Source organism: Ceratotherium simum, chromosome 6 (assembly GCF_057802395.1).
Source record: "Ceratotherium simum simum isolate JZ-2026a chromosome 6, ASM5780239v1, whole genome shotgun sequence".
Taxonomy (NCBI): Eukaryota; Metazoa; Chordata; class Mammalia; order Perissodactyla; family Rhinocerotidae; genus Ceratotherium; species Ceratotherium simum.
This window is the reverse complement of record NC_141905.1, coordinates 53229564-53242867: the sequence shown is the minus strand read 5'-3', so window position 1 is coordinate 53242867 and position 13304 is coordinate 53229564. Positions and strand designations below refer to the sequence as shown.

General features: G+C 39.1%; 1 protein-coding gene across 3 annotated transcripts in view; it reads left to right on the top strand.

Moving 5' to 3' along the window:
- The window catches only part of CPEB3 (cytoplasmic polyadenylation element binding protein 3), a 178141-nt gene extending 165319 nt beyond the window's left edge, over nt 1-12822 (top strand). For all 3 annotated transcript variants that reach the window (XM_004427827.3, XM_087432272.1, XM_087432273.1), the window contains exon 10: nt 7945-12822. In XM_004427827.3, the coding sequence (XP_004427884.1) occupies nt 7945-8172 (228 nt within the window). In that variant the 3' untranslated portion in view covers nt 8173-12822. The remainder of the gene's footprint in view (nt 1-7944) is intronic.
- Nucleotides 12823-13304: the final 482 nt, after the last annotated feature.

Here is a 13304-nt window from a genome sequence, read left to right as displayed (position 1 = left end):
AAAGTGGCAGTTCTTAATGATACTGCAGGTGATTTAGATGGTTAACAGAGAAACCTATTTTTATTTTAATAGTTGTATATCTGTGTATGGGTAAAAATAGAGTTAATCTAGACAGTCAAGTAAAACATCAAGTCATAATACAGATAGCATTAGGATATGGCGAAAACTACAGATGTTTGGGAATACCTTTAAGAAACTCTCACATAGAACATTAATTATTTTAGAAAAGAACTATGACTTTTTCTCTATTATATTTCAGTTTTTAATATTTCTCTATTATATTTCAGTTTTTAATATAGTGGCTTACATGGAATAGGCACTCCATAAATATTAGTCAATTGAGTAAATCCATTTGAGCCAAAATAATCACCCTTCTTTAGTGTAGGGCCACCTAACTCCCATGTTCTTCACGTAACTACTTCTCTTTGTTGATATAAATTGTCAGAGATACTGCTTGACTGTTGCCTTTTGAGAGGCTGTGGTAGCCAGCTTGCACTGCTGTGTTTGTGGATCATTTTGAGTCATGGCGTATGTCTTATTTTTGGACAAGCCTCTACTCTTTGGATCAACACCTTGTGTGCAGGTGCTGGAAGCAGCCTTGCAGTAAGAGTGCCTCTTACCCATCTGGATGGCAGCCCTCTGGAAGTTGTCAGGAAAGGCCTCTGAGAGCACAGTAGCAATCCAAAAGCCACATCCTTTACTTTTTTGGCTTTATTGAGAGTCTTACTGACTGGCATTTAATGTGCAAGTCTTAGCAAACTTGATTATCTAGCTTTTCAGTCCGGTTAGAAGTTGCAAATTTATAAAGGGTCATTGAAAGGTATTATTAGAAGTGACAGAAGACAGATTTTGAAGTGGGTGACAGAAAAAGTGAAAACTGTCCCTGCATTGTATTACCTGGCACTATAAAGGACATTCATAATGTCCCTTGCTTAAGAAAGGGCAGAGTAAATAGTACATTTTAGAAAGATTTCCATTGAAAAGGAAAAATTTCTGCTCTCTGGAAAAGTACCTTATGAGGAATCCATTATTCCCTAAGGAGGCTGATTAACTAAGGCATCACTGTGTACCTCTGGCCTAGAGGCGGTCATGATGGAGTTTCATGACAGAACTGCTGAAGTACCGTGTTGACTAGACCCCTCAAAACCCTCAGCCAGTAAGGAACTTGGTTGCGAAGCTCAGCTGGAAGCCTGAATAGACAGAAGGTGCGGTTTTATTTGTATTGCATTTTCCCATATCAGCACGAATGTATTACTTGACCTTACATTTGTTTGTTCACTGTTTTATAGGGTGCAGTAGGTGTTTGTATCCATCATTCTACTTGAACTTCACATCCCCATGTTGTGGAAATCCTTTCAAATCAACTAGTGGAGCACTAATTCAGTCTTTTTCTTGACTGCATGATATTCCATGGGGTAGATGTGCCACATTTTATTCAACCATTTCCCTATAGGTAGACATTTATTTTGTTTCTAGTTTTTCGCTACCATGGGCAATTCTGCAATAAATGTGAGGACACGTGCTTTACATGTGTCCTACCATCTGGTGGTTATATTTCCAAGTGTTGGTATTACAGCATTAACAACCAACAGTGGGATTCTTGGATCAAAGAGTATAGGTATTTTTAATTTTAAGAATTTTCTAGTTTGCTTTTTAAAAATGTTATACAATTCACATTTCTGTCAGCAAATGATAAGAAGTAGTTATCACTTCTTCTGTGAAAGAAACAAACTTTTTTTTGTTTGTTTAGATTTTTTAAGTTTGCCAGTCTGATGAGAATAAAGTGATATTTTCATTTTCCTGACTACTAATAAATGTGTGCATCTTTTTATGTGGATTGCCTGTGGATTCTTATGTGAATTATCCTCTACTCATTTTTTCACTGTGTTGTATATTTTTTTCTTGCCATTTTTTAAGCATTCTTTGAATAGTATAAATAATAATCTGCAATTTTTTTTGCACATCTGTCATTTGCCTATTGACTTGTCTCATGGCATCTTTGCCATTTAAACATACTTTATTTTTACGTAGTCTAATATATTTATTTCATTCTGAAGCTTCTAGGTTTCTAGTCCTTATGAAGAAGATCTGCCTTGCCCCTAATTTGTACGTATAGACCTAGTTGGTGGAGTTTTTTTTTAAATTATTTTCTTTTTTTAATTTTTAAATCTTTTTTTATGTAGGTCCTGTGTCTTTATGGTTTGGTTCATTCCAAGTAATTTATCATTTTTGTTACACTTGTGAAAAGAATATTTTCTCCATTTTTATTGCTAGAATAGCATAAAGCTACTAGTTTTCTTACAAGTCTTCTTGATGGGGAAATAACTTGACTAGATACTACAGGATTTTTGGATCATGTCTTTTTTTCTCAGCCTAATAGATAGTATTCCTTGGTGTTCTATCTTCCAGTGTTGCAGATGATACGTCTGATGCCAGTTTGTTTCTTCTTTTCCTTTGTAGGAGATAGTAACTAGCTCTTTCCACTTGGAAGCATGTAACATTTTCTCTTTACCTTTAGAGTTCAGAAATTTTTGCTAGTGATTTTAGCAGGATGTGCCTGGTGGTTTGTTTTTTTCTCATCAGTCCAGACTGGACCTGGTGGTATTTTCGATATGCGGTTTCAGGACTCTTGTCAACTTATTACTTTTCCTTGTTCTTTTTCTTCTTCCGGAACTTTTGTTATTCACGTATTAGGTTCTCCTGGATCTACTCTAAAATTTCTTATCTTTCCTCTTACTCTTTACATTTTAAAATTAATTTTTTCCAGAGCTTTGAAATATTTCTACCACATGGTCTTCTAGGTCACTAAACTGGATCTCAACAGTGATTATCCTCTCTTCAATTCATCTGATAACTTAATTAGTCAGAAAGCCATGGTTTACATTTTTTATCTTCTTAATAAAAAGTTTGAATATGAATACATACAAAAGCATAGAGAACAGTGTAATGAACCCCATCGTCCATTTACAACAATTACCACCATACAATGTTCCTACCATCCAGTTACAATAATTATCAACTTGTGACCAATCTTGTTTCATCTATACCTCTACTCACTTTCCCATCCTAACTTCAGGTTATTTTGAAACAGATCCAAGACATCATATAATTTCATCCTGAAATAATTCAGTTAAATAATTTAGTATGTATCTCTAAAAAAGAGTTTTTAAAAAAATAAAACTAGGAGTATCAGGTTTTCTTTTTGGGTGATGAAAACATTTTGGAACTAGATAGAGGTGGTAGTTACACAACATTGTGAATGTATTAAATGCCCCTGGATTGTTATTTTAAAATAGTTCATTTTTTGTGACTTCAACCTCAATTAAAAAAATTATTTAAAGCTCTTAAAAAAGAAACAAACCTGAGGGGGAAAACATAATATTACCAGAAAATCTTCTTTGTGCTAGACTTGAATCTCCTTAAGTGCTCTTTTCATATTGATAAATGGCTATGTGCCATTTATAAATGGTATATATTATCAATGGCTACTGTCTTTTTCCTCCAGCAGCTTTCTCTTGCTGAGTGTGAATTCTCTTTGTTCAGACTAGTCCTCTCTCTGTCTGCTAGATTCCCTTTTCTAGGCTTACTGGGGCTCAGCTCTGGTTCCTGGAGCACCCTGAGCATAGATGTCTACCTGGTGGTAGAGGCAAGGCAGTCAGCTCCTAGACTGGAGGTGGAAAGCTGGCTGCTGCTGTTTCCCCGCATGCCCGCCTCTACCAGTGGTCTTCCGGTCTTGGGGCAGAGGGGATTCATTCCACCATTTTGGCTCTTTCTTGGCCTTCAGATGCAGGGAGATCACGCCAGGTTAGACACACTCTCACAAGCCTATAGCTCCCTTACCCCAGGAGCCCACAATCTCTGCAGACCACAATCTTTCCCAGATCTGCCACCCTCCTGTCTTGCTCCAGGACTCTGTCCTCAAGTTGCTTGAAGCTATGGATAAATGCTGACCAGGACAGGACTATCGATAGGAAACGCCAGAGGAACAATGTGAAGTATTAAGTTCAAAGGAGGAAGGAATAGATCCCTGTAGGACTAAAATAGTTAAGGAAGGCTGGGCCACTAATTTTTTTCGACAAGGTTGCCAGGACCATTCAGAGGGTAAAGAATGGTCTCTCCAACAAATGGTGCTGGGGCAACTGGATATCCACATGCAAAAGAAGGGGGTTGGGCCCCTGCATCACACTATATACAAAATAAACTCAAAATCAATTGACCTTAATATAGGCACTAACACCATAAAATTCCTAGAGGAGAATACAAGGGTAAATCTTCATGACCGTGGATTTGGCAGTGGATTCTCAGATATGACATCAAAAGGAGGAGCAACAAAAGAAGAAAATAGATAAATTGGATTTCACCAAAATTAGAAACTTGTGTATCAAAGGACATTATCAAGAAAGTGAAACACAACCTACAAAATAGAAATTATTTACAAACCATATGTCTGATAAAAGTCTAATATCTAGTATATATAAAGAACTCTTATAACTCAACAACAAAAAGACAAACAATCCAGTTAAAAAATGGACAAAGGACTTGACTAGATATTTCTCACCTCTTCAGCCTACTAAGATGGCTGTAATAACAAAAATGGAAAACAACAAGTGTCGGTGAATGTGTAGAGAAATTGGAACTCTGATACATTGCTGGTGGGAATGTAAAATGGTACAGCCACTGTGGAAAACCATTTGGCAGTTCTTCAAAACATTAAACGTAGAATTGTCATATGCCCCAGCAATTCTACTCTTAGGTATATACTCAAAAGAATTAAAAACAGGTATTCAAACAAATATATGTACATACATGTTCACAGCAGCACCATTCACACTAGCCAAAAGATGGAAACAACCCAAATATCCATCAGTGAATGAAAGGATAAACAAAATGTGGTATATATACATACATACACATACATGTATAATGGAATATTATTCAGTCATAAAAAGGAATGGAATACTGCTGCATGGATGAACCTCAAAACATTACGATAAATGAAAGAAGCCAGACACAAAAGGTCACATATTATATGATTCCATTTGTATAAAATATCCAGAATAGGGCTGGCCCCGTGGCTTAGCGGTTAAGTGCGTGCACTCCGCTACTGGCGGCCCGGGTTCAGATCCCGGGCGTGCACCGACGCACCCCTTCTCCGGCCATGCTGAGGCCGTGTCCCACATACAGCAACTAGAAGGATGTGCGACTATGACATACAACTATCCACTGGGGCTTTGGGGGAAAAAAAAAGGAGGAGGATTGGCAATAGATGTTAGCTCAGAGCCCGTCTTCCTCAGCAAAAAGAGGAGGATTAGCACGGATGTTAGCTCAGGGCTGATCTTCCTCACACAAAAAAAAAAAATCCAGAATAGGTAAATCCACAGAGACGGAAAACAGATTGGTTGTTGCCAAGGGGTGGGGAGTGGGGAGGGAGAATAACTGCTTAGTGGGTATAGGGTTTCCTTTTGGGATGATGAAAATGTTTTGGAACTAGATAGAGGTGGTGGCTGTACAGCATTGTGAATGTATTAAATGCCACTGAATTGTTCACTTTAAAATTGTTAATTTTATGTTAAAAAAGAAAAAGAAAAGAAAGACTAGGCCTCATTGGATACATGAATTGTTGAGTGGGCTGAGCATTTATAGAGAGCATTTTGTGTGTGTGTGTGTGTGTGTGTGTGTGTGTGAGGAAGATCAGCCCTGAGCTAACATCTATGCCAATCCTCCTCCTTTTGCTGAGGAAGGCTGGCCCTGGGCTAACATCTGTGCCCATCTTCCTCCATTTTTTTTTACATGGGACGCCGCCACAGCATGGCCTGACAAGCAGTGCATCCATGTGCGCCCGGGATCCGAACCCGGGCCACCAGCAGCAGAGCGCACGCACTTAACCGCTATGCCACGGGGCCGGTCCCTATAGAGAACATTTAAAGTGGGAAGAAAGTGCAAGTAAAAATAGAGACCAGGTAAAGTTTAAGTTGGGGACTAGTTGAGAGAGAGATTGGGGCAAATCTGGCTTATATTTGAATCGTGGGAGTCAGAGAATACCCTGTTGTACTGAGGTAGCTGGGCTTAATCCTGTAAGCAGTGGAGAATCTGGATGGCTTTTGACCAGGAGAGGAACGTTGTGAAAGTAGATTATTGAAATGTCAAGGTGTACATAGGAGAATTGAACCAGGGAAGGCCTGGAGCTTGGAGCCATCGATACTGAACACATCCAGGTGCAAGTTGTGATAGCCCAGACTAGAGAGGAAGCAGTAGGTATAATACCTATGCTTAGTGCTTATGATGTGCCAGGAGCTGTTCTGTGTGCTTTATGTGATTTAACTCATTTCATCCTCATAGGAACCCTATAACGTATGAACTCTTCTCTTCCCTCAGTGTACAGATGAGGAAACAGGCTCAGAGTGGCTGAGAAACTTGCCTAAGGTTGCACAGCTACTAACGTGGCCTAGATTTGAATCCAGGCAGATAACCCCAAAGCCACTGCAGTTTTAATTATGATGCAGAGGTGAATGTGAGAGATTTTTTTGAAGCCCACTCACTAATTTATCAGGTGGAGAAGGAGGAAATAGGAGGAAGGGAACTAGAGCCAGAGTAAAGACATTTTCCCCCTGCGTAACCAAGAGCTGGTACAGATCTTCTCAGACAGATCTTCCAAGAAGAAATCTCTAGCTGGCCGGTGGGCCTGTGGACTAGAGCTCGTGGCTGGAGACAGAACTCTCCAGGAGGCCAGTAAAGGGGCCTTCGGAAGGGAAGGAGAACCAGGAAAGTTGGGTGTCTGATCCTGGGCAGCCCCTACCTTTCCTGCTCCCCCGTGCTGTCCCCCCTGCTGCGCCTTCTGTGCAGCCTGCCTCGTGCCTGCAGAGCCTCCTGGTGCATCCAGAGGCAGCCTGAGTTGTCAGGCGGTCAGCTCATGTCACAGACTGTGGGTCTCCGTCTGTCCCCGTCTGCACAGCCACAGCGGCCACAATGGTTGCTCTTCCCCAGAGTGGCTCTGGAGGTGGGTATGGGAAGGAGCCTGATCACAGACTTGCCACCTTCCTGCTAATTTCTGACATTTGAGATGAAAACATTAATGATGTTCCTTCTCTGAGGTTCTAGGAAGAGGACGTAGGGGAAAACTGTGGTAACTTTTGTTCTTTCTTGCTTTTCGTTTTCACATAATACAATGTTGCTTCATTTAGATTATAAAATGCCCCCTGAGGGGCCGTGATGAAACATTCTCCATTGAAGCTTCCAGTCTTGGGGGGAGATTAAGGCATTAAAGTCCAAAAAATGAAAAAGCCACAGTTACTATAGTAGCTTCTTAACCTCTCGCTGGTCCCCCTTTTCCCTCTGGTCCACTGTGTACAGTGCTGGGATGCTGGTCTTTTGGAAGCCTTGTCATTAAAACACTGAAGCACAGAGCCTTACGGAAGCATTACCCTTCAGCCTGCCTTGCCAGCCTCCTGCCAGTCCATTCCCCAACTATGTGCCCCACACTCGCCTGCCTCCGGGCTTTGTCCTAGCTGATTCCTCTCCCTGAAACGCTCTTCCTTGTCCCGCGTTGCCAGGTGCTGCCCGGCCTTCAGAATCCAGCTCGTGTGTTTTCACATTGCTACCTCTCTTAATCCTCAGCAGCACCCTTTGAGGAAGACACTCTTATACTTGTTTTATAGGTATACAAGTATGTGTGTATGTGTACAAATGTTATACCCACTTTACAGCTATTCAGATGGAGCAAACAGAAGCACAGAGAGAGGTTAAGTGTTTACCTACAATCACGCAACTAGTAAATCAAGGAGCAGATTCTGAAGCCCATGCTCTCGGCTACCGTTCAATACTAGCTGAGTTCGCAGCAGGATCTGACTGAGACGTATTATTAAGCTATACTGTCAACTCACAAAAGGGAGAAACACGAGGAAGCTTTGCTAAACCTTTTTTCCTATCTTTCCTCTTTGGGTCCAGGTGGAAGTGAAGCCATATGTGCTGGATGATCAGATGTGTGATGAGTGCCAGGGCACACGCTGTGGTGGGAAGTTTGCCCCGTTCTTCTGTGCCAACGTCACCTGTCTGCAGTATTACTGCGAATACTGCTGGGCGAGCATCCATTCCCGCGCCGGGCGGGAGTTCCACAAACCGCTGGTGAAGGAGGGAGGCGACCGCCCTCGTCATGTCCCGTTCCGCTGGAGCTGAGCCCAGGGCAGACCCAGCCACAAGTACTGGAGTAGATAACAAGGAGGGAAAAGAGAGGGCACTGCCTCAGGGCTTACAGTGTTCTGGAAATCTGTGCATTCGTTCTCGATTTTTAAAGAAGAAATGGGTCTTTTTATTATTATTATTTACAGTCATATTACTGAACTCAGTATAATGCAGAATTGCAGAGTGTGTAACGGTACTGATTTGCACTTTGATTCACACCTTTGTCTGCTTGGTACCTTAATTTCTTACACCTGATTTGTCACTCGTGACAGTATGTAGACTGCCATTCTCATCTGCGGCCATCAGGTTGATGTCTGTGACATTTTGTTGTTGTTGTTGTGTCGTTGTTGTTCTGATTGTTTTTAAACTGGAGCATGCACTTATTTTCAGAAACATAGAGAGTTGCCCCTAGAAGAAGACTTACCAAAGGTAATACTCGGGAGTAGGCGGCAGATGTAGCAAAAACTTCACAACAAGTCAGCAGTCATTAGTTGGGGTCATTTAGAGTAAGGACAACCCTTAATGAAAATAAGCCTTTAGTTGCTCTCTATTTTGACATGTAAGGATACCTCATAAGCTGAATCTTTATTTTTCCTTCATGTTTAATTTTGGTTTTGCTGAGGATTTTGGTTAGATCGTTTAGTGTTATGTAAATTTATGCTGCAATAGCTTTTGCTGCTATTAAAATGGTATTATTAATACCATAATACTCTATCCAGGCTAAAGTATCAATTAAAAAAAAACCCAACGACACACTCTTGTGATTTAGGTATAGAATCAGCTGCCAGAAGGAGCTCAGAATAGACGTCAGAAAGCTTCAACGGAAGGCCACTATTTCTGACTGCATGTTTACTCAATCAGGTTGCTGCATGCAATAAATTTTATATCCAATGTCTAGTATAAAACCTTCCCACAATGCACAAATTAAGAACCTATATAAGCTATAAAATACTGATTTTTTTAAAAGATTTTTTCATTCAAAGAATTGGTAATTGACTGGAGGAAGGCATGCCTCAATAATGGAATGCTTCTGAAATAAGGAAGAGCCCATCACAGAATGACCTATATTACAACCAATATAAAACCTAGGTGTAGGATATTCTTAAAGCAAATTTGTGGATGGTAGATGAAGTACTTTGCGGTGCTCTGTTATATATTGTGCAATTTATTTTATATAGTAAAGTGATTATGTCTAACTGTGATTAAACTTAACTGTTTAAAGCCTCTGTGTCAGACATTAACGAACTTGACAGTTCATAACTGGTATATTATTAACTAACACATGAGCTCTTAGTTACAATCTCCTAGTGCTTGCACCATTTTACATAGCTTCAGACCTTGTCCAGAAAACCAAAGAGCTCATCTTAGCTTACAAACACTAGGAATATATACAGTATATAGAGATAAGTTGTCAGATTGACAAACTAGGCACATTTTAAGAAAGTTGCGAGCTGGTGATGCTAAAGAAATGTCTGTACAAAATAAGATGGCCTGGGCAGGGTTGGTTGTCTGGGTGAGAAATTAACTACTTAATTCCCTGGGTTTATCCTGTAAAGCTTGAATAGAAGGAAGACCTGCTAGGACTACCATGGACATTTTTAGCATTCACTCTTGGGCTGCAGATAGTAATATATAAACACACACAATGATTGTGAGACTATGTAGATCTTCTTTTTAATCTTCTTCCTATGTTTTGGAATTCTGGGGACAATCTGACTGGATATGACACTGCAGAATAGATTTAAGTCGCTGTGTTTTATGTGCTGTGATGTCCTTGTACCGTCTTAAGTTAATATTGCTTGTTTTTGTTTTGTTCTGTTTCTCCAGTGTTTAGTTGCAATTACCAGCTCTCCAACTATAGTTTGTTTTCAAAATGGAAAAACAAAATAGTTTTTTACTGGATTAAAAATGCTTATTAGAATATTCCCCTTTTGAGGTTACCTCTGGGCTTTTTGGTAATAATTGCTTTTTTCCAGCCCAGCTGTGGTTTTCTGTTTGTTTTTTTCTATGTTGGTGGTTTTTTTCATCTGTACAAGAAATTTTGTTATGCACTACTACTTTTTGTATTCTAGACAGTTTTCAAAAGTTGGCTGAAGATTTTTTTGTTTGTTTGTTTTTAAGGAAAAAGGCATGCTTTCTGACTGACATGATCTTTTGCAATACCTCAATTTTGAAATATAGGAAAGAAAATGATATTTTCTAAGTAAGTTTATTCAGAAAAATATATATTAATTTAATTCTGCAAGAAAAATGATTTAACAGATGGGTAACTTTATTTTTTTCATGCTTATTTGTGTTTTTTGAAAATGAAGAAGTTAGAGCTTTATAACTATAATATTAAAGATCATATCTAACCTACAGAAATCTACCTAATTATGTGAAAGAAGCGAAACTTTTTGAAGAAGCACCCCTCTTTCATGTACTAAAATAACGCTGAGATAAGGAAAAAAAGCTGGGAGATTGTACAGCATGAAGCTAACGTGAAGGTGAAAAACCATTGTCTTGAAGAGCAGGTTCCAAAAACGAAAACTCCATTTGGTGCTGAAAGTTGTGAATAGATGGTGGAAACTACTTTCCCTTAATTTGTATATTTATAATCAAGCGTTGATTGTGCACGACTGACCAGGATTGTGAAAGAGTTCTTCTGTTTGTATTTTTTTAAAGAGAACTTTTTTAGTTTATTAAATTATAACATGTTCCCTTTTGTTTTGTAAATAAATGTGCCCCCAAGTTGTTAATGTTATATTAAAAGAGAGGGTCCTTCAAAAAAAATTATTTTTTAAAACACAGAGGTGTTCTGACTTGCAACTTGACTGGGAAGCCCCTGGGTATCACAGGTCCTGTTGTGGCCTTTCCTTGATGTGACACTTGAACTAGTCGATTTTTTGAAGGCTATAACCTAACCTCGACTATTTGTTGTTATGTGCAATACTGTTTGTACTGTTTGTATAAAAAATAGAAAAAAAAAAGAAAAGAAAAAAGGCATAAATCTTTATTGCAGATTTATTTTCATTGCAAACTTTAGACATTGTGATTCACTGAAATCATTTTTCTACTGTCAAATATGTACCTTTTCTTCATGCTGGTATTTTTTCAATAGTAATGTAGCCTTTGTACTGAGACAAATTTTCATTGTTATTTTTAGAAAGATTTTTTGCTAAGAAAAAAATTAAACATATTTACATATTTTTCATTTTATTTCGTATTTTCTTTAAGGAGTGCTTTCTCAATCATTAATAGAGTTGTTTCTGGGAGGGACTTTCATATCTGGTCAATGTCATAATATTATTTTGTATTTTTACTTGGAATAAATTAATTTTATGATGCTAATTCTTTAAAAGTTTATTTTTTTCATTTTCAGTTATTTTTGAAGCTAAAACCTTTGTAATATTGTTACTAAAGTGTCTAGTTTTTTGAAATGCAAAGCTTTATGTATTAACTTGCTGATGTGGTTTACAATAGTGTGACAACGATGAAAATGGTTGGTTATGTAAAGTGATTGGAAAATGTAATGGATAATTGGGTAATAAAATGACAGAATGAGCAGAACATGTGAGATTTTGACAAGCCTTTTCCTTTATTACAGTGGTTTAGTGTAAGACTAGGGATGTCACAGTACAGTTCTCTAGGGATGTCACAGTGGATTTATACAACACCAGGTGCAGCCAAACCTGTGGCCCTGATAATGAAGTCACCCCTACTGAAGTACCACCAGGTTGGAAACCTGGCTAGGTCAACACAATGATTCATTGCTTTTCCCCTCTAAGTCTTCATTATGTCGTTTGTGTGTGTGTGTGTGTGTGTGTGTGTGTGTGTATGTGAGAATCTGCCACCAGCTGCTGTCCATGTGTGAGACGGTGCCTTTCGCCCAGGCCAAATCTTTTCCATGCATTCACAGTGGTGACGTCTGAGAGTGAAAGGAAGGTGCTGGGAGGACACCCCTTCTGTGTAGTTAGACTTGGATGGCAGTGTCTCACCTGAGTTACCTCCCGGGATGGCTTGGGTGGCGTGCTGAGGAAGCACACTTGGACGTCACCCCTGTATATGGACGGTCTCAGACTTCCTCTTCCTCCACCCCCTGCCTGTTCCCTGTATGGTGTCCCTTGTTTGTCCCTTATTGTGGCAACACAAATGGCCCCTCCAAGCATGATCTGTCTGCCCTCCTGCTGCTTTTCCAACACCCACCTCACCTTGAAGCTGGGCTATTAAGGCAGCCTGTCATTGAAATGGCACCTAAAATTACAACAAACCAACAAAAATCTTACAACTGCAAAACTGGTGTTGCGTAAACAGAACATCCAATGACTTGCTCTAGATAGATGGTGAGTTTCTACTAGTCCTTGATGGCCTCTTCCAGTCCGGTTGCCACGGAGGCGAGGTGATCAATTACTCGGAGAAACATGTCCAGAGTTGGCTCTTGGGTATGCTCCATGTATTCAGTTTTGTAAATAATATATAGATTAGATCAAGTTGTGATGTAAAATTTTAACTCAAATTGGTTACTTCTGGTTGGAATTTTACATTAACTACAAATAAGTGATTAGGAACAGAAGAAAAGAAATTGGAAAATTCTTGCTTAGTGGTATAAAGATTATGCTTAGATTTCTGCCTATATCTTGTGTTTTATAGCTTGTTAGTGAGGCATGGGCTAATGCAGAATGTACTGCATTTATGCAATTAGCAAATAACTGCTAGTTTTCATTTTATCTATTATATTAGCAACAAAATGGCATTTAACTGGGTAAAGCTCCTACCTAAATATTTGAGTATTGTGACATCTCTACTTGCAAGGTTTGAGTGAAAGATTAGTCACAGATTAGTGAAAAAAAGTATCTTTTTGTTAAAACTGGCTTATTTGTACAGATTGTTGCTTTTTCACCAGTTTGTATGGTATGTCAGCTCACATTTTCTGTCTGTTTTTTTAATAATAACCAAACTTCTCTATCTCAGCTGCAATAGTGTTCCATTTTACCACAGAGTATTTTATAATTAATGTTGTTGACTTTATACCCCAAAATGGGTCAAGAAGTGGATATGTGATTCGGGGGTGTTTAAATTGGTAAGACGATGAAGTTAATGCAACAAGGAGGAAACTTGGGTGCTAACACAGGATAACTTCTGCTCTT